The 26,298-nt window shown below is 41.2% G+C and overlaps 1 protein-coding gene across 1 annotated transcript in view; it reads right to left on the reverse strand.

Moving 5' to 3' along the window:
* Positions 1 to 26,298, reverse strand: part of LOC139458349 (selenocysteine-specific elongation factor-like) — an 82,063-nt gene that overhangs the window by 7,791 nt on the left and 47,974 nt on the right. Inside the window, exon 6 of the mRNA XM_071239741.1 lies at positions 14,879 to 15,572. Within this exon, the coding sequence (XP_071095842.1) occupies positions 14,879 to 15,572 (694 nt within the window). The remainder of the gene's footprint in view (positions 1 to 14,878; positions 15,573 to 26,298) is intronic.

Here is a 26,298-nt window from a genome sequence, read left to right on the forward strand (position 1 = left end):
CATTTTTCCGGACAATGTAATGTTAAATTTTAGAAACTTTGACAAAAATTACCCAGGTATCTCAATAACAACTTCTCATGTTACTTGGGGTGACATTTCTTTTGCGGTTCAGTATATTTACTTGATGCCGTATCAAAGTCAGATTAATATGATTTAACTGAAGGACTAACAAACAAACACTCAATGACACATGGTACAATAACCACCTGGCGTAAAACTGAGCTTGTTGGCACTTTCTTTAACATAATATTATTTCTTTTTAAATAATATATTTCTCAAAAAGATAGTGTTGAAAGTGCTAACCAGTATCATAACGCATGAAACTTATTTCAAGACACAAAGAATTTGTAAAAACAAAGACACTGTCTCTTTGTCACACCCTGATCAGGCATTATCCAGAAGTGTTCCAGTGAAAAATGAAAAATATAATAGCGGTAGAACGGAATCTTTCTCATTATTACAATATAAAAAATTAAAGCGGGGTATTATTTCAGACCTCAAAATTTCTGTATTAGATGTAAAACACCAACCTGTACATATAGGATACTTAAGTGTAACACTCCATATTATAAATAATGGTTGATGCATCAGGCCCTGGAACGCTCAGACAATGTAATACAATTGCGCTTTCCGATCTCGGAGACACAGAAGGATTCGATAAACCCGGTAACAATGGTAAGTTATATGCTTTACACTTACACGATAATGTATACAAGCGGAAAGAAGTTACATTCCCGGAAAATCTAGAAGATTTAAGCGATGTCGACGTTAGTAGACTCCATAAAAACACTCCGTACAATATTATTCGCAACGGTGAGAATAAATGGACTATGGTCGAAGCAAACATCAAGTGGCTACTGAATATCGTCATTACCCCACCTTATGTGATGATGGTTAAGGGACATAATTTAACTAAGATAATAAATAGTTGTATCGTACTCGCGGCTTATATCCCGTCAAAACGAAAAAGTGTGTTAGTCACTCCCCTGCCAGAAAAACCAGGTCATATGTTATATAGTCGTCCGGCAGTCCAAAATGTTAGTTTAAATTTGGTTGGTGAATTCGATGATATCAAAGTTAACTTGAGTGCAATACCTAATATTTCTACGCTTATTATTGAAGTCTTGGCACGGAATAATTGACGCGCTTGTTGCCTCCCCTGTTCTATGAACTTTTTTTTCTCATCCTCGCTAATACCACTGGTCTTACGAGATTTTGATCGAATCTCCTGTTTCATTTCGTTGTATTTGGTGAGTTCTGACAGCACTAAACGAAACTCATCCTCGGATATCTTACAATCGACCATTGCTGTTCCATTTTTTGCACAACATCAACAACACAACAGGACATCGCTCGTCCCCATGTGCCAGAGCTACCATGGCCTTTCTGCAACAACACAACATCCATGTTCTACCGTGGCCAGCCCTCAGCCCTGATCTGAACCCCATCATACACTTGTGGGATGAGGGTCAAAGGCGTCGACACAATGTGCGCCCAGTCCCTACAACTGCCGATGAACTACGCACAGCTGCCCTGGATGCGTGCAGGAGGATCCCTAGGGCTTCACAAATTGTCTGATCCACTCAATGTACAGGAGATGTGTGGCAGTGATCAATGCTAATGGTGGTCACACCAGGTATTGACTGACATTTTGGGTATTGATCCGAAACTGTGTAAGCCCTTAACATTTGAAAAAAAACAATTATGTCATCTGACTTTTAATCCATTAAACTGTCTTCAGTCAAATTTTTGTCAATCCTGCCCTATTAGTATTTCTTGTCTTTACTGTTGAATAAATAACATGTATACTGCATACTCGACTTTTCTTTTGAGTGTGAATATATAACTTATAATTTCCTTAAATTTCCTTGTTATTTAAGGATGGCATAGATTTATTAAAACTTTTGACATTTTTTTTACTTTTATAAGTTTACTGACATCTGCTGTAGATTTGGGGCTGAATATCAACCTCTAGAGCAGGTCTAGGTTTATCTCTGCTGACATGCCCAACCCCTTGTTCCAGATGCAAATAAAATATTTGTTATGATTCATTTATTGTGTAATGAAAACCAGTGTAGCAGTGAGGGGAAATAATGTACTGCTTTGATTTTATCAACTTTTCTGTTATGTTTATTCATTAAAAAGACCCACTCTCTATGCCTTTCAGGTTACCGTATTTTCTTGAGTATAGTGGGCACTTTTTCCCAAAAAAACACAGCTGTGTAGAGGGGGTGCGCATTATACACGAATTAATGAGTTTTGATGTTTTTTCCCCCATGGAAAGACATTACCGTGAGCATGTAACACCAGAAATACCATGTCAACAAATCCATACTGAAGTTCGCAAATTATTCATGTAATTACACTGTCTGGCTATAAAAAGTGTTCTTTGTATATCTGGACTTATGTTTGTAACTTATTTCATTAATTTTATTCAAAAGCCCTTTTAACATTGTTTTAATTAATTTCGGCGAAATCGTGTGTGAAGCGATCAGAAGATCGCACAACTCACCGTTATTAACAGCAACCACGGTCAGATTACCGCTATTGACGCCTAGAAACAAACTTTAGTGGACAGAGAATGGACACATATATCATAAATGATATATCATACATTGAATCGTTAAAAGTCATATTTGTTTTTGTTGGACAATTCTATGTCAACACGTAATTCTCACGAACACGCAATCACGTGATCGGGAGCCTTGACGGTGAATGGTCAGACTGGTTCCATGTAAAAAATAATACCCGGCAATAGCAATCAGCTGCTTCACTTAGGGTTATTATTATTTTAAATATGTCTAGTAAAAGCTGCATCTAAATTAACAAGGTATTGGAATTTATCATATAATGGGTAGGTTTCGCGGCAGGATAAAGCCAACGGATAAAAACGATATCCGTTGGGGTCATATGCGGATAGAGATGCAAATATCAAAGGTCAAGTAGGCACTACTTTCACTGTTTATAAACAAACATGGTGTCGCCCTTGTCATTCGGCGATCGAGTCAGAATTAACCATCATGAATCTGGATAAACTACAGAGATAATTGCTATCATTATCAAAAGAACAGTCTAATATACTGAAAATCAGTGTCTAACTGTGACGTAGCGAAGGCATTTATAAGTTTTTGCAACTTTGGAGAAACAATTTTGCGAGGACACGAGGCCTAGCCAAGTGGGATCAGTAGCCATATCTGTGCTTGTAGACCTCTGTGGCTTGAAACCTTCTCCACAAATTAAAATAGTTGGATTTGGCCGAAATATGTTTGAATTGTTACCTTGTTTCGTTTTGTCGCTGTGTGTACATCTGATTACACTGCTTAATGTTATGACAGGACAGACCGACTGTCAACAACGTCTGACTGTGGCCGTGATGTCTCGTAGACTAGGTTTAGAGTAGTATCCCTTTGACGAAGGACAGTTACTCTAGTGGACAGACCGATGGATTGCTGCGAAAGGCAAATAAAACAATTGTTGTTTTGCGTATGTTGCTTCGCCACTGTATAAGAAACAGATTTCAGTTGGAACCATATTGGCTACTGTCACTGTCCGACTGACACATCACTTACCCTGTGACATAATAAATATTAATGCGCGCATTCCATGAAAACTCGCAATGTTTCGGTAATGTTTATGAGAGAGGTAAAGCGATTTTGAAGCACAGAATTAAAGAATGACATTATATGATTAAGAGGTTATCACGCTTGTGTGTTTGGGGATGGTAAATATCCTGTATTAGGAATAAACACTATGTATATTCCTAATGCAGGATATTTACCCTTCCTAAACACACTCGCGTAATAACCTCTATATATTATTCCTGATAAAAAAAATAGTTTCAGATACAACTTTTGCTGATCCTTGCATTAAAATACTGTAAAGTTATATCATTGGGTGTGTCTTGACCGAATCACCAGTAGATTCCAAGAAAACGTGTGTACAGCTGATTGCTGTGTCCGGCTTAGTTTATGAGAAAATACACATGGTAATCTTAATACCTGGTTATAAAACAATGCCTAGCTGAACCAAAAAAACTATTCAAACGGTAAATCAACTTGTCTGGTGATTTTTTATCTCAAATTTCGAATTTGAACTGACAAAGTTTCTCATCACCCGTTCATTTGCCGGACTTCGCTGAAGGGGTACGGTGTATTTTTTATACACATGATATTCAAATTTCCTTTTTTCCAAAATTTTGAATCCGCTAGAGGGGGGTGCGCAATATACATGGGTGCGCACTATACTCAAGAAAATATGGTACATTGGTTTTACTTGGAGCACAAGACAGAAAATGTGGGCAATGTATTGTTAAGTCGAACAAACACTGCAATTTGTAGTATTTTTGGAATCTGAAGGAAGGAGAGATGTTATTACAATTTACCGCAGAGGTTATTACAATTTACCGCAGTTTGTTACAATTTGCGGCACCTGCCTCTCATAAAGAATGATATAAACAAACAAACAAAAACACCTTTTTTCTTTCCTTAAACATCATGGTGGTCAGAATTTAAAATGCGAAATTTGAACAATTAGTGGCACATAAATTATTTTTGGAATCTGAAGGAATGAGAGATGTTATTACAATTTGCCACACCTGCCTCTCAATATGAATGTCAATTATTATTTTTTTAATCGTCTTTTTTTTTCCCTTTAAAGGAGAAGTGTACACGCAAAGATCACTTTCTTTCTTATTTGGAACATAACGCAAGTTTATATCATTGTTTGAAAATATACACTCATTTTTCTCACAGTAAAAGCGGGAAGCTCACATTAAGTGTGAAAATCTTGGTACCAATTTGACTAGGACCATCTAGTCTCAATGCAAAAGTACCAGTTTATGGTGAGACATTATATGGTATCCGATACATTCCCGATTCCAAAGATCAAAGTTACCTAAATTGACCCATCAAGAAATCATAAAACCATACGCTTATGAACCAACATGAGGCAGGAAGACCCACATAACCTGTTGTGTCCACTGACCCCGACTCTACATCTCAACAATCACCAGTAACACAGTGTTAAGAATAACACTTTGATATGTGTGTACTTATATGCTCATTATTACATTTTCAGAGATATTTGTCACACCTGGTGACCCGCATGCTTTGTTAGCTGGCCTCATTTACCATGCCCCACCCTGTTACAACCCTATAGCTGGTATTAGCAATGTTGTCAGTCTAAGCTTGTTAGGGCTATATGATCAGATTACACATCTGCCATCTGATTACAAGAGCATATGCCCTTTGAGTAACACGAAAATGGGGTACATCCAAGTACTTTTGTAAAGTTAGTTGACGAGTGGAAAATTACTGGGAAAAAGAGAATCTATTTGATTTTTTCCCATCCAAATTAAAACAAATCGATAATTGATTAGTAACTGGATGTCATATTTCAAGCCAGCACCAGCTCCAGCACCAGCACCAGCACCAGGACCAGCACCAGGACCAGCACCAGCACCAGCTCCAGCACCAGCACCGGGACCAGCACCAGCACCAGCTCCAGCACCAGGACCAGCACCAGCACCAGCGCCAGCGCCAGCTCCAGCGCCAGCGCCAGGGCCAGCGCCAGCTCCAGCTCCAGGACCAGCACCAGCACCAGCACCAGCTCCAGCACCAGGACCAGGACCAGCACCAGCACCAGCTCCAGGACCAGCTCCAGGACCAGCACCAGGACCAGTACCAGGACCAGCTCCAGCTCCTGCACCAGCTCCAGCGCCAGGACCAGCACCAGTGCCATTACCAGCACCAGCTCCAGCACCAGGACCAGGACCAGGACCAGCTCCAGCACAAGGACCAGCACCAGCTCCAGCACCAGGACCAGCACCAGGTCCAGCACCAGCTCCAGGACCAGCACCAGCACCAGGACCAGCACCAGTGCCATCACCAGCACCAGCTCCAGGACCAGCACCAGCACCAGGACCAGCACCAGCACCAGCTCCAAGACCAGGACCAGCACCAGCACCAGTGCCATCACCAGCTCCAGCACAAGGACCAGCACCAGCTCCAGCTCCAGGACCAGCTCCAGCACCAGCTCCAGGACCAGCACAAGGACCAGCTCAAGCACCAGGACCAGGTCCAGCACCAGCACCAGCTCCAGGACCAGCACCAGCACCAGCACCAGGACCAGCTCCAGGACCAGCTCCAGCGCCAGCACCAGGACCAGCTCCAGCACCAGGACTAGCTCCAGCACCAGCACCGGCACCAGCACCAGCTCCAGCACCAGCACCAGCACCAGCACCAGCACCAGCACCAGGACCAGCACCAGGACCAGCTCCAGCACTTGCCGGATAAAAAAAAACTGCCTAATTTTAAACCACAGATCACTCCATTGGGGTGTTTAGTGTTGAAATCAGTCAGAGCTATATTTGATAGTCCTAGATTATTGGTTATTGGTTAGTTCTGACAGACATTCAAAGAAAATGCATTGCAACTTGGCAGGGAAACTATTTATAATCCAGCATTAGGCCAGATTTTTACAAAAATATTTACAAACTTAAACAAATTTAAAAGTTATAAATATACAATAATTATTAAAAACAGTGGGTTGTTTAATGAGTGGACATGAAACATGTTAAATGTTTACAAAAAGCTCATTTACTGTCTTAATTCTGTTATATAAGTAATTAAACCATTGTGGTGATTAGGATCACTCATGTAAATTAAGTGATATAATATATTAAATAACATATTATTATCCTGATGCAATAATGTTTCAGGTGCACTTGTTACTGTGCGGGTATGCAGTCCAAGGCAGATTAGCTGTGCTGTCTGGATGTCGCTACCATCAGTAACAAGCTTGATACAAGAACCTCTGACTGCTACGGCTGCATCATCACTCACCTAGGTCTCCATGAAGTCTCCCCCAGCATATACAGTATGTAGGCCTTATACAATGAGTTTGTTTTCACCAGTTGATCACAAAGAGATGAACCAGAGTTCAAATTTGATAGGAAAATATTCCCTGAAATCTTTGAATAAATTCTTTGCTCATTGAATTGTAATGTAATGAAGTTTCTAGGAATCAAATACTCAAGAAAAGTGGAAACACATGTTTATGTCCTAAAGGAAACCTTAGAACCCCACAATCAAGGAATGGGGGAAACCTCAGAACCCCACAATCAAGGAATCGGGGAAACATTAGAACCCCACAATCAAGGAATGGGGAAACCTCAGAACCCCACAATCAAGGAATGAGGGAAACCTTAGAACCCCACAATCAAGGAATGGGGGAAACCTCAGAACCCCACAATCAAGGAATCGGGGAAACCTCAGAACCCCACAATCAAGGAATGAGGAATACCTCAGAACCCCACAATCAAGGAATGAGGGAAACCTCAGAACCCCACAATCAAGGAATGCGGAAATCCTCAGAACCCCACAATCAAGGAATGGGGGAAACCTCAGAACCCCACAATCAAGGAATGGGGGAAACCTCAGAACCCCACAATCAAGAAACGTGTATATAAAATTCTACCATGACTAAATAAAATGCGAACTCTTTGGTGCTAGCAAATACACTGAGTGAAGCAGCTCGGAATTGAGTCCAGTGTTTTGAGTGGATTATCGATCTGAATTACGGAATCACCGAACAAAATATGGCGCTGTATATACTCAAGCAGTTTGTTTACACCCAAATACATCACTCTAACATATGACAGGCATTGAAAGCATATATATAAGCATGGCAACTTGGTAAGCCAACATGAGGGGGGGAATCCCTAAAGAAAACAAAGCAAGCTTTGCAAGGCTTTAGCTCTACATCGCACGTCACCATTATGACGCCATGTTGCTCATTTGACGCAAAAGATATGATGTCACACTGGTATATAGAAAAGCTCCAAAATTCCAAGCTCTCTGTTGTCTCCAAAACGTAAGTACATTCCCTTTGTACATTTCTATCGTGTTTTCTGCACGAAATGTACTGACACATATCCTTTTGAATATTGTAGTAACCGCATCTGTGCATTTTGTAACCTGTAATTGTAGATATAATTATTTAAATATGCCTACCGACAATGACTGAAAAAAGTACTATTCTATGAATATTAGCTTCCGCGGTGATGCGGCTGTCAAACCAGCTGTTTCAATCAGAGGGGGTTTATTGCGATTTATCAGCCTCTGATTGACCAATCAGAATCGAGTAAATGCCAAATTCATGGTAGAATTAATTTAAAACTTATCCTAACTTTCAGTTTGCACGTCTTCTTTCTTCTTCGATCAAATGCAAAAATGTGCTTGAAAAGAGTTTCCAGCCTCGTCCGAAGACATCAGAGCATTACCACGGTCAGCACTCAAATAAGTCACACACTGTGATCCTGTGCCTACACGACCTGATCACATGCTTACCCCTGCCACATCATTCTCTTTCATCAGAGCTAACAAGCTAGATGAGCTGTGATGTAGGTATGGTCGGGTTGGCACATAGCATGTGAGATAGGATCACTTGTCTAATGAACAACAGGAAGTGCAAATAAAAAAATACAGTTTTGAGTATTGGTCTAGTGCTTTCTGAAGACATTTACAGACGCTGATGGATGAAAGACTAGACAATGAAGACACCGCCATGTTAATAAATAACACATGGGTCGGAACTATTTACTAACTGTTTTTGGATAAAAAATTAACTTTTGAATGGATATTACTTCCATAACTCTTACTGCTTTCATTCAGAATTCCTCTGTTGATGCCTTTAATTTAATGAATATGAGATGTTTATGACTTGTACAGCCTTACAAGTGTTTCATCACATCAATACTAACTTAAATTATTATTTTTCAAAGATATTCTTCCCTGTAATGAAAAGGTTTTAACTGCATGCAAATATGTAATATAATATTAAACCCCATAAGATGTTCATGACTGTAATATCTGTAATTGAAACGCAGTAGTTTTAAACTAGCTTGTGTATAATATTATGACAGGCCAACAGATGTCCGCTCTTGTAATGCGATTAGTTGCAGGTAAGCGCAATCACATGCTGTTATGTAACATGCCACAGTCTGAATAAACAGCCGGTCAAGTGGCAGGCTCGTCTCCCTACTCCCGCGTTTGTCGTTCCTCCCTGAGAACCCAACATTTTGGCGATGAGGATGGGATCCCAGGTAGCTATGAAGTATATGTAAAGGAATTTTAGTACGTTTATCTGGCTGTTTGACGGTACATTGACGAGGTGTGTTCGTTGTGACGAGTGTGTTAGCCAAGAGCACGTGGTCTGCTGACCTTTGTTTCACCCGTCAGTGTGAAGTGGGAGAAGCGGTATAGATGAACATTGACTTTTGTTTCGCCCTTCTTGAGGCATTATAACCATCACTATCTTCAGCTCAGAGATTATGGCTACCACAGGTTTTGTTTGTGGATTGTTTGAATTCAATCCAAAGAAGTCGACATGGGAGGAATGGTGTGAGATACTGACACATGTTTTCGTGGCAAACGGAATTACAGACGAAGACAAACAGAAAAGCATACTGTTAGCGTCATGTGGAACTAAAACTTACCAGTTGATAAGAGCATTGGTTCAGCCCGTGAAACCTAGCAAGAAAACGTTTGACCAGCTGGTGGATTTATTGAAAGAGCATTTCACGCCAAAACCATCGGAAATTGTACAGAGATTTAAATTTCATTCACGGAATAGGAAGGCTGGTGAAAGTGTAGCTGCTTATGTCGCCGAATTGAGAAAGTTGACTGACGGGTGTGATTTTGGAACGTCTTTACAGGCCATGTTGAGAGACAGGTTAGTGTGTGGTATTTGTGATGACAATATTCAGAAAAAGTTGTTGTCAGAGACTGCTCTAACATTTAGTAGTGCATTGAAAATTGCTAACGCAATTGAGGCGTCAGACAAGAATCTACAGTGATAAAACTGTGGGACATTCAGTACACAAGTTTCGCAATAAGCCATCAGCACAATGTACCAAAGACCACAGGCCTCAAGTTGGATCTGGAAATAACAAACCTTGTTTTAGATGTGGAAAAACTACTCATGCTCCACACATGTGTTTTTATAAGAATGATAAGTGTCACAAGTGTGGAAAACGTGGCCATATTGTGAGAGTCTGCAGGTCAGAAGAATCAATTCCGCAGAAACAGAATTCTAAGGCTAAATTCAAGGGAAGACAGAAAGTGAATGCTGTACTCGTGTGGCCCAGGTAACAGCAGTGCTAGTGTGGAAGACTTGTTTGAGAACTCGCTATTTCATGTTAGTACTCAGCCTTCGGCTAAAGGTGATCCAAACTACCCAAACCCCTACTACATTACAGTGGATGTTAATGGCACACCAGTGACGTTTGAGGTTGACACGGGATGCCCAGTGACCATTGTGAATGAGCAGACGGCTCAAAGAATTGGCCTTCAGTCATCGACATTGTACACATCACAAGTACCCCTGCGAAGTTATACAGGACAGGAAGTAGATTTGAACGGTTATACTACTGTGGATGTATCTTACGAGGAGAGATCTTACTCCTTACCGATTTCCATAGCCAAGGGAAATGGTTCCAATCTTCTAGGTCGTACATGGGTACAGCCTTTGAACTTTGACCTGAGGGATGTTTCGGTGAATCTTATGAAATCTACAGATTTGACACTTAATGATGTTCTTAAACGACACTCAGCTGTTTTTGAGGAAGGTCTTGGAACACTTAAGGGATTCCAAGCTCACATCTACGTGGATAAAGATGCAACTCCGAAGTATTTCAAACCTAGATCTGTGCCGTATGCATTACGTCAGAAGATAGAAGTGGAACTTGATCGCTTGCTGAGTGAAGGCATTATTGAGCCAGTCAAGCATTCTTAGTGGGCGTGTCCCATTGTGCCAGTCATTAAACCTGATTCTTCTGTCAGGATTTGTGGAGATTTTAAACTGACAGTGAATCAGTTTTCAAAATTGGAGCAATATCCAATACCAACGTTGGAAGATTTGTGCACGAAGCTATCTGGGGGTGTAAAGTTCACCAAACTTGACATGAGTCATGAATATCAACAGTTGGTCTTGGATGAAGAATCCCGAAAATATGTCGTGATTAACACCCACAAAGGACTCTTTAGGTACACAAGATTGCCATTTGGAGTATCTTCGGCACCCGCTATCTTTCAACGGATGATTGAAAGTATACTACAGGGACTCGATTACTCAGTGGGTTATCTCGACGATATCATAAACTCTGGAATCGACGACAGTGAGCATCTTCGTATTCTGGATGAAGTACTTCATCGATTGTCAGAAGCAGGATTACTTTTGAGAAGAAACAAGTGTGTCTTTATGGCTGATGAAGTTGAATATCTTGGGTATAGACTTGACAGCGAAGGTTTGCATCCAGTGGAGAAAAAGATTGCTGCAATTCAGGAAGCTAAAGTCCCGGAAAATGTGAAAGAATTGAGAGCTTATCTTGGTATTCTGAACTACTACCATAGATTTCTACCAAATCTGCCTGACACTCTCTCCCCCTTGTACAAGTTGCTACAAAAAGAAGTGAAATGGTCATGGAGTACATCTCAACAAAAAGCGTTTGAGAAGTCGAAGAACTTGCTTCAGTCTTCGGATGTCTTGATTCATTTTGACAGCTCCAAACCACTTTTACTGCAGTGTGATGCATCCCCCTACGGAGTAGGTGTTGTGTTGGCTCACCAACTGCCTGATGGTTCGGAGAGACCTATAAGTTTTGCTTCAAGGACACTGACTAAGGCGGAGCAGAATTATTCTCAACTTGATCGTGAAGGACTGAGTGTGATCTTTGGACTGCGAAAGTTTCATAAGTATGTTTATGGACGTCATTTCCAGATCGTGACAGATCTCAAGCCGTTAGTGTCATTATTCAATGAGAATAATCCAGCCCTACAGATGGTGTCTCCAAGAGTTCAGAGATGGTCAGTGTTGTTGACTGCATATGACTATAAAATTGTACACAGGAAAGGTACACAGCATACCAATGCAGACGCATTGAGCAGGTTGCCAGCGCCTGACTCAGGGAAGCCTATAGAAGACATGACAGTCTTAATGCTTCAGGAATTGGACACGTGCCCTCTGAAGTCTACAGACATAAGTATCCAGACTGGCAAGGACCGAACATTGTCTATTGTTCGAGAATTTGTGATCCGAGGTTGGCCGCAGCGTGACAAGTTGGATGACCACTATGAGCCGTACTACAGAGTTCGTTCTGAACTCAGTGTGATGGATGGATGCTTATTGAGAGGTTCGAGGGTCATCATTCCATTGAAACTCAGATCTGTCATATTGTCAGAGTTGCATCAGTCCCACCCAGGAATCACAAGGATGAAGGGCTTGGCCCGAAGCTATGTTTGGTGGCCGCATCTAGATACTGACATAGAAACAACAGTAAACAGTTGTGATTCATGCCAGGAAAACAGGAATTGTCCAAGTGTAGCTCCCGTACACCCTTGGGAGTATCCTTCTCAACCTTGGCAAAGACTGCATATGGATTATGCTGGTCCATTCATGGGTAGCATGTTTCTTATAGTGATTGACGCCTACTCCAAGTGGATCGAATGTGCACCTATGTCGTCGTCAAATGCCAAGGCTACCATTAACCAGCTGCGTCGGATGTTTGCAGCTTATGGCATACCAGAAATTATTGTAACTGATAATGCTACAGCTTTTGTTGGGGAAGAATTTGCTACATTTATGTCCAGAAATGGGGTTGAACATGTGACAACATCCCCTCATCACCCGGCTGGGAATGGCTTAGCAGAAAGGGCGGTTCAAATAATAAAAGATGGATTAAAGAAGACAACTGGTGACCAAGTTGCAACTCAACTACATAGGTTACTATTTTCTTATAGAATTACACCACAGTCTACAACTGGTGTATCACCTTCAATGTTGTTTCTTGGACGCAGATTGCGTTCGCGATTGGACTTGATGTTTCCAAACCTTACCTCAAAGGTGAAAAAGAACCAGAGAAAACTTGCGGATCAGTCAGCTCTAACGAAATGTAGGGCATTTCAAGTGAATGACTCAGTGTGGGTTAAGAACTTTGCTTCAGGTCCAAAATGGATTAGTGGACAAGTTGATAGTGTAACTGGTCCATTGTCGTACATCATCAAGTTAACGGATGGAAGATTGGTCAGAAGGCATGTGGATCATGTCAGGATGTCTTTATCTTCACCCCAATGGGACGTGACTCAACGTTCAGACACTCCGCTAGAATCGCAGTCTTCACGAAGGAAGGAGTATGAATCAGACTTACCTGACACATCACAGGTAGATTCCCATGAGGAAAGTATCCCAGGGGATGTTTCAAGTGTACCAGATATGTCTGAACCGGGGGAGGTAACGCCGGTAGTGACATCGCCTGTAGCACCCATACTTTGTCGTTCGACCAGAGTGAAGCAGCAACCGTCTTATCTGAGGGACTTTGTGTCAAAGTGACATTTGAGTGAACTGTGACTGTCATTTGCAGTGAACTATGTGTCAAGGTGGCATTTGATTTAGCTGTGAATTACAGTTACTTGTATCAGGACTATAATACTTCAGCAGGTTATCAGTATTATGTGTCGGGAAAAAGCTCAGTTTAGTTGAATTTCACTTTCTACTTTAACAGTGTTTTCATTAAGACTGTAACTTGTCAAGTTATCAGGGTTATTAGTACTTTACAAGAGTCAGTGTACATTGTTAAGTTACTTATACTTTATGAAGTCCCGTGGACTATGTTGTTTATCAAAGATTATCATTTTGGTTTCAAAGTAACTTAATTTAGGAGGGGCGGATGTAATATCTGTAATTGAAACGCAGTAGTTTTAAACTAGCTTGAGTATAATATTATGACAGGCCAACAGATGTCCGCTCTTGTAATGCGATTAGTTGCAGGTAAGCGCAATCACGTGCTGTTATGTAACATGTGACAGTCTGAATAAACAGCCGGTCAAGTGGCAGGCTCGTATCCCTACTCCCGCGTTTGTCGTTCCTCCCTGAGAACCCAACAATGACTTATCAGCCTTACACATTTCTGTAACAGCTAAAGTTAGGACTTGTTCAGTGTTAGAAATTGTCACTCGTCCTGAAGTCTTTGCCAAACTGCCCAATAGTTAAGGTATCATAAGGACTAGTAGAAATCTGCGGTTTTCTTGAGTTTTGCTATATGTTATCATTATAAGGACTAGTGGACTGAAACTGTTAGTTTCTACCGCTGTTGTTATTTCCCCCTGATCACACTGGGTTACTCATTCTTGTAATAACCTAGGCACTTTATTCAAAAAAGATGTTCTGGAATTAACAGATATATTCATTGAATGACAGAGACAAGTTGTACTTTTAATAGGGAAGTATTTGTGTAGGAAAAGCAGGAAAACACATACCGTGTTCGACGTGATAAGCGCCTGGGGCGCTTTCAAAATTAGAAATAGGGGGCTCTCATTAGAATATAATTTTGGTGACAAAAAAAAAAACAGAGTTAAAAGATTGTAAATTTCGTAGTTTATGCTGACAGCCTGAAATGATACAAAAGAAAAGTATGTGCGTATCATACACGGCAGATATATTTTCCAGAATTTAATTGCCCATAATAAAGGGTGCATACTACACACAAGTGCGTATTATACACGAATAAATAAGTGTTCATTGATCAATCGGAAGGGGTGCTAATTGGGATTGTTCACTAGCCAATATATTAGCAAATATCGCCTTTGGCGCTTATTAGAGCGGGGCGCTTATTACGTTGAATACAGTACTAGCATTGAAGTTGATACTCATGTCCAAACCAAATTGAAGTCTTTGGTGTGGCAGTGCTTCGTGGAAAAATGAAATCTAGACTTAGGTCAAACTTGAAGACAAGAAGTTTGAACTGGGAAACAAGTCAGTTTTAAAGAGCATGTCATCATGCAGTTATTACACCAGATTAAGAAGGAAGACAAGTGAACATTACCTGAAAGTTGTATCTTCACTTTGCCACTTTTTCCAAAGCTCCCTTGTATAGTTCCCTTCTGTCCAGATGAAAGTTCAACCTGCATCCCTGTAAACAAAGTTATGTCAGTTTCCTTCTTGAAAAGGTTTTTGGCAATCACTGTGTACTTATCTGTGGCTCGTTCCATCAGCCCTTCCCGTCTTTTCACCTTAACAACCTTCACTTTGGGTAAAACTGTTGTCAGGTAATCAGCATCAGCAAAAGACTCTAATATGTTCCCATGGAACGCAAGGCGACAGACATTTGCATCAACATCAGAATCTAACTTGGAGCCGATGAAAATAGCTGATGGCAAGCATACAACAGGTCTGTCAAACTGCAAAAGAGCAAAATTGTCCATTGTCTGCTCCACTGTATCACAGGATGCAGACACTTCTTCTTGGAATTCATATTCTTGTGAAAAGTTGAATCTTTTCAATTCAGGGCTATCTTTCTCTTGACTGCATCTAAAGAATGAAGCATGTCCCATTACAGTGTCATGTCCTACAGTTATATGATACTTGGATTTGTTGGAAATATTCCCTTTGAAGTGAGATATTTTGTGTATTGATACCAGGGCTGCCACTGTTGTTGAGAGGCTTCCTGGGGTGCATACAAATCCTCGCTCAAGCAGTTTGGGATCAAATTGAGTTACACACACACCTGCTCTGTCACCCTGTAACACAGACAGACATTTATTAGTCATCATTAATTAACATCAAATACCTTTCACTTCTATGCCAACTTTTAACAGGGAACAACATGAATCAAATTTTCACATCCCTATCATTACCGCATGATAAAGATTGTCATCAATTTGGAACAGTAAAACTGAAGTCACAACTTTACAGGAAGGTAACAAATAAGGCTGAAAAAAAATGGTTTCTCAGACAATCGCTTTTGAAAATATTGTGCGGGCGGACGGCCTTTTTTTAAAGTTTGGTTGTGTACACACTAGTAAGAATCCAAATCTGTATAACGCTGTGTATAAGGTGAGATTTTCAAAACTTGAATTGGGAGGCTTAAGAAGGCGGGCGCATTGTTGTCTTATACACAGGGTTAATTTTTTTATGTAATTTTCCATTTCCACAACACAAAGACATTACTGCGCACACGAAACACCGGAAATACCATGTCAAGAAATCTGTCCTGAGGTACGCAGGTTAGTCATGTAATTACACTGTCTTTTTGTAAAAGAGTTCATAATATATGTGGATATATGTTTGTAATCTATTTGATTAATTAACATTCCATTCAATATTGTTTCAATTCTTTTGGCGAAATCATATGTAAAGTGATCGAAATATTGCACAACTCAGCGTTATTTACAGCAACCATGGTCATATTACTGCTATTGATGCCTTGAAACAAACTTTAGTGGATGGAGAATGATATCATAATCAAATATATTATAAATGCCATACATTGAATCGCTGGAAGTCATACTTGTTGTAGTTTGACTATTACATGTCAACATAAGGTTTTCGCCATTGCGGGCACGGGAGCATCGAATGCGATTGGTCAAATTCTTCCATATCAAAACATATCCGGCAATAGTGATCAGCTGAACCAAAGTGCTACTCTTATCGTTATTAATTTATTTCACATATATAAAGCTGAAACTAACATAATATTGGAATAAATTATTCCTGATAAAACAAGCATGAAATACTCTTACCCCCCCACCAATATGACATGTTCGGTTGTGTGCAATGCATTTGCTCCTGTGAACAATGTTCACTGGACCGTTTTGTACATGGCCTAATTGCAGAAATAAAAAACTTATTACTGGTGTTGTTTTGCCATCTGTAATTTATAATAGAATACATAACTGTATTTGTAATGATTATATATTTAAGGATTTTTTTGTTTTGAAAATGTAAAAAAACCCGAAATGTGCAACAGTGGCTGAGAACCAACAATATTTGATTTTTTTTAGCCTTATATAACTTTACATAAACCACAAACTGCATATCAAATTTTATGAGATACATGAAAAATGAGACACACACACCTCTGTAGCCAAACTAAATAATAAATACTTCCATAACACTTCAACTGTATTTTGATGACCAACATCAATAGTGAGTTAAAGAAACATGTACAATGATTCTGTGAAAAAGAAAATACAGTAAATTTGAAAAACTTTACAATGATGTCGAAAGCAAATTTGGATCTTCTTTGGTTTAAGGTTATGCTTTCTAAGCCCTTCATTTCTTTGCAGAAAATTTTAAACTCCATGTAAAATTTGAATTGTTATAATGGTTGCCTGTCTTCCGTGGACAGTTTGGGCATTCTTGAACTCTTTTCACTATATTCTCCCATATCACAAGATGTAGGAAGGTGAAACTTTGCCTGAACCATCCACCATACAGCCTCTCCTAATGTTGTTCAAACCATAAACTTTCGAAGACAACATCAGTTTCCATGACAACTACTTGAGAAAATAAAAAAATAATAATTATTGTGTATAATTCTCAGGCATACAACCTCTATTACATCATAGCCTAATTAGCAAAATCTAAATATTTTTTACATTTGTATACTTATCCTGCATTACTCCTAAATGCATTTACTTTTGTTTTTTGACAGAATGAAAAAAACTGTTCCAACCTGAAGTGTGGCAGTACCCTCGCACAGCCGCCACGTGACCTGGAAGTGGTCACATCACTTAAGAGCACATGACTGGATTGAACGTAACATTTGAAACTCTTTAGGGAAGTAGCACTGTGATGGGTGGGCACTTAGATGAGTGAGTGAGTGTGTTGGGTTTAACGCCGCTTTTAACAGTATTCCAGTTATATCACAGCGTGTCAGCTTAATGTGGGAGGAAAGCCTGAAGTGATGCAGGTCTCAGACGTTTACCACTTCGGTGAAACCCACGAGCACGGGTATGGTGCTGACAAACCTAGAAACATAATCGGGGCGAACCGGGATTCGAACCCAAAATCATAGATTTCTGGCGTGCCCAAGGGACGCAACTCTGCACAGCGAATCGCGGTGCCTTAGATGACTGGGCCACCTGTGTCCCCCGGCACTTAGATGAAGTAATGCAGGATAAGTATACAAATGTAAAAAATGTTTAGATTTTACTAAATTTTTTAACTTATCCAGCATTACTCCTTAATGCATCTTTACCAGATGGTATACCTTCGCAGACATCCACTTTGTAGTCCCAAGAAAACAGTACAGCATCCAGAGCGATGACCGTAAACAATGACCATTCTTGTCAGAATGAAAATGAAAGAGAGAGGAATATAGGAAGACTGGGTAAGAGAACAGTAATAGAAAAAAGTGGGTGCTAAAATCTAGAATTGAACTATCAAGCGAATGCTAACAGCATGTGAGGCTTCTAATCTGGGTTGGCAAAAACAGGAGAAGGTTGACGATCCCGCTCAATAATCTATGATGATCAATTGCCACATGGGTTGGAGACTTGTTGAGCCACCACCAGGGGACCTAAACTAAAACAGGGTTAGAAACTAACAGTTTTCGTCCACTAGTCCTTATAATGATAATATATAGCAAAACCCTTAAAAAGGGCGAATTTCTACTAGTCCTTAGGATACCTTTACCATTGGGCAGTTTGGCAAGGACTATAGGACTAGTGCCAATTTCTAACGCTGCCTAAGAGCATCTGAGTAAACACGGCAATGCATGTACAGGGCACAATAAAAGCCCCTATTCGTCGTCTGGTCCCACGATAGTAAAAGACCTATCTGGGTGTCCTGGGAGTTGATTCTTGGATGTGAAAGGCCATCACAGAATAGAGTTCACTGACACGAGCCGCTGTAGCCAGAGCCAAAGAAAGCTTATTATTCTGGCATTTTCATCATTCTAGGTCTTCTGGAATGGCTAGAACGAAGTTGATGGCCACCAGGTGTGTAGATATGGTAGATCCATTGAGGAGATGCCAACAGCAGAGGAAGAGTAAATATTCAGCCAAGAATTGAGGGGAAGCAGATGTGGGATCCTGCTGCTTGTCCTTGCAGAAAGATTCAAAGAATCGCCATTTGTCATCATACAGACTCCTCGTTGACTGTGTATGAGCCAATGCTATGGTCTTGGCAGCCCTTGATGAGTAGCCCCGGGCCTCAAGAGCTTTCTGTAGATGTACTAAGCGTGCAGATGTAATGTGTCAGGGGCCAGGTGAGGCAACCAGCTGTGTGGGTGGAGCAGTAAGTTTGGCCAAATCAGAAGCTCGAGAGGGTCGTTTCTGACTAGACTTCAGGGCAACAAACGTCGCTGTCCACCAGGGCATGACCAAAATCAGAATTAGGTTCCAAGTGTCCTTGACCTTTTGGAGAACACTGGCAAGGAGAACTGGCGGTAGAAAAGTGTCCCAGGGAACGCTGAGGTCATCGACAGCTACTGCTTGCGGATCCCGAACCGGGGAGATGGAAGTCCGCAGTTGAAAGTTTTGGCATGTGGCAAACAGGTCTATGATGGGAGAGTCAATCTGCTGGCAGAACACTTTGGGGTGTAGCTTCCATTCTGTGGGAGCTACTTAGTCCGGTAGTGACAGAGCGTCTTCTAAGACATTCCGGCAGCTTGGAATGTTTAGAATGAGAAAAAAAAGTCCACCAGGTGGAAGATTCGAACGTTTCCTCTAGTAGTGATGCGGAGTGGACGGTCGCCTGGTTTCCAATGACACCACACCACTCTGGGGTTGTCTGTGTATATAATGTTAATCTTGAAATTAAAGTGAGCGTGAATTAAATGCACAAAATGTGAGTGGTCTTTGCGATCATTAATTAACTTTGCATTTACTTTGGAGCAGAAATACAAACTTGAATATAAACAAACACAGTTTTTTTGTGCAGCAGTTGTAACAAGTATAACAATGTCATTTAAAAAATAGGAATTACACAATGGGCATCCGTTGAGTTAATTATTACTGCAGGGGTCAAGAGTCCTACCCACTTGAGTTGGCACCTTCTCTGCATACCAATCAGTGAACTGGTGTTGGTTCAACTATTTTATTGCCTTTGAACTTCCTTAATGCCAGTCAACAAACATATAACTGTATGTTGTTTTTAGGAAGTGATCTACTCAGTGCTCATAAGCGGTGCTATTTGCTATTTGATTGGTAAGGATATGTATCATTCCAGTTAGGATGGGGTGGGGGGGAGTCGCAATTTTGGCTAGGGGACAGCAGTTGTATCAATTTGGAGACACATTAATTTCCAGATTTACATTAGTCAGCTGGGCTTGCCGAGGAATGGTCTGCCATTATGTGATATCCAGAATAAAAACTTCTAGATCCAAATGGTTGCTGTGCCAGTGACCCTGTTCTTCTGACCACAGGCCTGAGGTTGTCTGAGCCGCCATATGTGCTCCCCACCCGTTTGGAGGCATCGACGAATAGATGTAGTGTAGGGTTAAGTGCAGTCAAGGAGACTCCACCATCCACCGATGGAGATAAGGACACAGTTGAGATCATCATCAAGGATGTGAGCTCCATCAGCCACAGGGAACTAGTGGATTTGGAAGTCTACTTTCTCGATACGAGGCACCTTAAACGACAGAGTAAGAGAAAGTTTGGCAATGTCCTCATTCAGTGCTGAGAGAAATTTCAGCACAGAGTCCGGAGAAAAAGACATCGGGTGAACCAGATTCTCTTATGTGTCTAGTCCCGGAGACTGCAACAGAGGATAAATGGTCGGCCAGTCTTGGACCATACCAAGCAGTGTGTCAAGCTTCGGAGAGGGAGGGTTAAAGTTCGAAGCAAAGTGGAGCTGAGAGGAGGTGCCGCAAAGGGTTTCTGAGTCACCAGTTGAGTAGGCGTCGCACCATGGACTGACAGAAAAAAAGACTGCATCCAAGCACGATCCATAAAAGAGGCACATGCTATGGCGGGACGCCAGGTAAGGCAGCTGTTGAAGGTGGCAGGTTACAGGAGGTGCCGGCGCCATAATCATCATGTAAGGGTTGAAGTGCGCTGGTGCCTGCGCCGTCAAGGGGGTGAGGTGAGCTGAAATTGGGTCTAACGTCGCGTCCAAGATTATTGCACTTATATAGCAACGTGTATACTGACACCGAGCCGACCAGTCCTTGTTTTAGCCCCTTAATGCCGAGCGCCAGACAGGGTAACAACAAGTACCATCTTTTAACGTCTTTTGATATGACGTGGCCGGGAATCGAACCCCGGACCTTCCGCTCTCCGGGCGGACGCTCTACCACTAGCCGTCAAGGTAGACATCAAAGGGAGTCATATTGTCATGGGTGGTAAAAGCACCGGAGCCGCAGCAGAGATTTAAAACACCACAGACGTCGCCGGCAGGATCAACCTATTCTCCTGACAAGTCGTCACCAATTGTAAGAATGTAACCATCAGCTGAGCACACGTCGTCTGTTGGGATGTAGTTGTCGTCAACATTGATGACAATGAGGTGGTCGACTGCAACACAGTCGTAGAGCCTGGCGCATCATCTGTAGGGGAAGAAGATGGTGTAGCTGCAACATCGGACATGGGGGATGTCGACAAGCATGCTAAGTACAGCGCTTTCAAGTACAACGGCTTTCAAGTACAGAGTGAAGTCTGCAGTAGAAAGGGGAGTACAAAAACAACACTTTGACTCTGTCAAAAACAAACGTGCAAATACGCAACGGGCAATGAAAAACAAGTTATAACTCAAAAACACGAACTTGTTCAAAAGAGGGAAATTACATTAAAGTGTTACATAACACTTAATAGACACAAATAGAATGAGGTCATAATTAATAATGAATTACCACAACAAGCACAACTGACTTCACAAGACACGACGAAGATCAAGACCGTGTGGCGAATTCAAGATGGCAGATTGGAACATTATTACCATGACGGAGAGCCACAAACGAGCGACAAACTGCTACAAATTAATACCAAAAAAGAACAAACCTTAGACAACAACACATTGGGAAGTAGAAAAACAATGTAGTATTAATAAAAAAAGGATGCTGGAAAGTGTACAACTTTATTTCTCAAAATACACATCTGTCTGAGGAGGCTGACAAAGCAGTAATGGGCTCCTATGTGACGTCACTACTTCCTGTTCACTTGGCAGCTGTGTGAGAGCACTGTTGCACTTCAGGTTGGACCAGCTTTCTATTGCAGCTTAACCTCTCACAGCTCATCCTTCTGTCAAAAAGCAGCAGAAAATGGATTAAGGAGTTATGAAGGATATGTTGACACAATTCTGTTTTGCCTGAACTCACGCCATAAAATTCTTTTGCAACAGATGCCCCCTTATCAAAAGAGCATTTGTGAGTGAGTGAGTGAGTTGGGTTTGACGCCGCTTTTAACAGTATTCCAGTTATATCACGGTATGTCAGCTTAATGTGGGAGGAAAAAAAGAGCATTTGTGATTTAAGCAGTATCAAAACTGATCTACTGTGCAAGCACAAGGCAGGAATAGGTCACTTCTTACCAAACTAGAATGTAATTTTACTCACAAAAACAGATGTCTCTCTTCTCCTGTTTTTAATACATTAGTGTAAGTTGTTGCTATAAATGTGTTTGCAAATACACATGTAATGATTCTGATTAATCCACTAATGAAGCAGCATTACATTTGTTGCCATGTTGAGTGAGTGAGTGAGTATGGTTTTACGCCGCTTTTAGCAATATTCCAGCAATATCACGGAGGGGGACACCAGAAATAGACTTCACACATTGTACCCATGTCGGGATTCGAACCCGGGTCTTCGGCGTGACAAACGAACGCTTTAACCACTAGGCTACCCGACCGTCCCGTTGCCATGTTGAATCATTATGGCAGATAAAACAACTGAACTTTCAACAGCAGTTTGGATGATAGATTGTATTGTGCAAGTAGATGTACCCATACTGAATAATCACTAGCTTTATGCTTAGTGGAAAAACCCTGAAGAATTTCCAAATTGTTTCAATGGAAACACAAGAAATAGAAAAAACATCAACTGAAAAATATGAAAAGACAATAGTAGAGCACGTGGTCATTGCACATGTATAGTTTCATGCACAAATATTCATTAGTTTGAGAGTTATGGCTCAGAAAAAAAAAACCCTTCATCAAATTGTTTCCATGGATACAAAAATATAAAATTTAGAAAGAGTCAAAATAGCAAAAGTCACTAATGAAGCTCACGAGCAATGCATATATATGCCAAGTTTGGTTGAAAAATATTGAACGTCTTTCAAGTTATGGCTCGGAATAGGGATAGGAACACCAACGCCAGACGCACAGATGGCGATCCTTAGCAAGGTGTGGAACCAGTTGGCCAATATGGTGGGTTCAAAGTCAGAGACATGATTTGGGAAGCACGCCAGTTGGAGGAAAGGTGTATGCATTGAGGCCCTCCCACTGGGTTTACAATGCTAAGATATCCCAAGGCTGAGGGTTGGGATAGGCAATACGAATCAGGAGAGCTGAGCATTGAAGCAAGTGTCAAAGAGATTTTCCAAAGAGATTTTCCTACGAGGGAAATCTCTGGCAGCAACAGTCTATGACCTCTGGAATTTGAACAAGAGGAACATCGACTTAATGGACCCCATCCTGTTTATATACCACGCTAATGCAGTGGCCTCAAAGATTCGATTCGACTAACCATCACTGAAGATGTGGAACAGGAGGGGAATCAGAAATTGACGAGTGTTGAAGTGGGCCCTGATACATTGACCAACCAGCCGAGTTGATGCAGAAGAAGTCACGTGAAGTCAAGCTGCTGAAGGAGGATGTAAGCTTCTGCATGTGCCTGAATGCAGTCGTCGAAATAGGAGTCGAAACGGATTCAACAAAGATGATTGAATTTTGAGAAGGGCCAGGTGAATTAGGTGAACAGACACAGGGCCGAAGAAAATTCCAAACGTGAGCACCTTCCAATGGTAGTGGCAGCCTTGGAAAATAAACCGAACGAAATGGATGTGCTCCCGATGGATGTGAACGTTGCAGATAAGCATCCTGTAGATCAAGGCTGGACATGAAATCACTATGAAGAATGAGTGTGCCAAGAGGCACAAATGAGCTTGAGGATAATGGGTGAATAAACCTGGAGTTGCAGGAAGTGGGCCAAGACATCCTATAGTCTTCTTCAGAAGTAACATACCTATAATCTCAGTCAGGATCGGTAGTTGGCTGGCCAGATACTCCCTCTGTAGAGGCCAACTGGAGAGTTTGTGATGTGAACAGCTGGAGGCGAAAGTACCCCGCCAGTAAACGAGATGGGACTCGCTATCCCGGACATACTCTTCTACGGATGCACAAAAGAGTAGAACGAGAAGAGATGAGGTCCCTGAGATTCCGATGAGCAGGCACAAAGTGAGAATAACTGCTCTCTTTTTCCAATCTTCCAGTTGTCACTTCTGTAGGTAGAGGAGATCAACTCTGACCTGTAACTTCATATCCTTCTGCACCTCCATAGCGACCTCCTGAATCTGGTCTGTGAACAGGCTACGTGAATACAACTACATTGGTCATCACATGCAGAAAGTATGGAAGCCAAGAATGGAATGTTGAAGGAGCACACACGATCGACTGAGGGTGCAGAGTGGAGGCAGAATCAGCAGCCAATATCGACGACATAGTCGGCAAAGAAACAGAGGGTGTATGTAAATGTATCACGTGAGATTGGATAAGTTTAAAAATTTCAATTTCCCTGGTTTGTGGCGAGCCTCCAAATCTGCAGCTGTTGCCACTAGTACAAAGAACTGGAGGGCAAATTAAATAACCTTTATTTCCTGACTGTTTATGTGAAGGGCTTGATTTTCATATGACCACTCTCCCTGGATCATTAGATTGCCCATATGAGCTCCCCAGCCAGTGTTTGAGGCATCAGCCAGTGTTTGTGGGAAACATGAATGGAATGTTTGGCATCAAATTGTGATGGGGGAGCCATCAATTCAGGTCGAAGTGTCTGGAAGCTGTAGGTTGAATTTTCATTCAGATAGTGTATTTGTGAGGTATTTATCCAGTTCTGCAGGGGACGCAAATTTAGCCTTTCTGTGTAGGTAAGGTTTTGCATGAATGAGCAGGCTGTATGTCCCTCGATCTTGCAGCCCCTGGAGGACATCATGGATTGCTCCTAGGCACCTCATGCCCTGACTTCTCCTTACTCGTGAATCTACCCTTCTACTTAAACAGGGTTTCTTACAACTTCTCCTCCTCAGACTTTTATAATGAGACGATGAGTAAAATTCCAAGCTTCCACTAATCCTCCAAATTCCTTTTCATTATGAGAAATGCCCAGATCACAGCTTGAATCCATCATGCACATCAAATCCTGGCACTTGAATCACAAGTATTATAAGTTCCACATCCTGCAGACCAATGGACAGTCTTTTCTCATGCTCTCAACACAAACTGTATTCTGCTTAAAACATCTTGCAAGATGATGTTTAACTTATGGATAGTAAATGTAACTGTGGAAAACCTTCAGACAATTATCAATCGAAGAACAAACCCAAAATTGGAAGTGGGAAAACTGTGAAAATGAAGTGTATTCCACCTTGCACATGTGCAGTAGATCAGTTTTGATACTGCTCATTATTGTGGAGAGGACATATGTTGAAAAATCTTAAGATTTTTATGGTGTGAGTTTAGCCAAAATGAATGTAGTAGAGGTAAGGTATTTGAAACAATAATCTAGTTTTTGCCATTGTTCCCCAAAGTATGCAGATAATTTGCCTAAACATGGTTGTAGGCTTGTGTGCAGCGGGGTTTGAAATATAGTTTCCCTATTTGCACTTATTTCTGTGTTTTGTCCTTGACTGCATTTGCACTTTGGTGACACTAACTGTAAGACTGTACAGGCACTAATGTCAAATCAAGGTAACAATTCACAACAAAAAAGTTGTGAAATCTAGACACCAACTGGCGCTGCTGGCATATTTCTTGACATAAATGGAAAGTGGACCTTATGAAAGATGAAGTCATCCTTCTTCTCATTAATTCTGGTGGATAGTATTTTTTCACCCTGAATCTTTAGGCATAGAATATTATACAGAGGAGGCGGTTTCACCGGTCTCTTTCTATCAAAAGAAGGGAAATTACCTTCAAAGTGACATAGGGGCGGTCGGGTAGCCTAGTGGTTAAAGCATTCGCTCGTCACGCCAAAGACCCGGGTTTGATTCCCCACATGATTACAATGTGTGAAGCCCATATCTGGTGTCCCCTGCCGTGATATTGCTGGATTATTGCTAAAAGCGGCGTAAAACCATACTCACTCACTCAAAGCAACGTAAGACACAACCATGACATAGGATGGGAATTGTGTAACTTATTTACAGGGGGCTGCTTAATTACATGATCTTATTTTTCACTGGAACATCTCTAAATGCAGCCTTCTCAATCAGATTTGGCAGATAAAATTAAATGAATAAGTTACCGAGTTTATGGATTGATTCAAACATGCCTTAGACAATAGTAAAATAATACCACATT

Source organism: Haliotis cracherodii, unplaced genomic scaffold (genome assembly GCF_022045235.1).
Source record: "Haliotis cracherodii isolate W230 unplaced genomic scaffold, xgHalCrac1.p SCAF_12, whole genome shotgun sequence".
Classification (NCBI taxonomy): Eukaryota; Metazoa; Mollusca; class Gastropoda; order Lepetellida; family Haliotidae; genus Haliotis; species Haliotis cracherodii.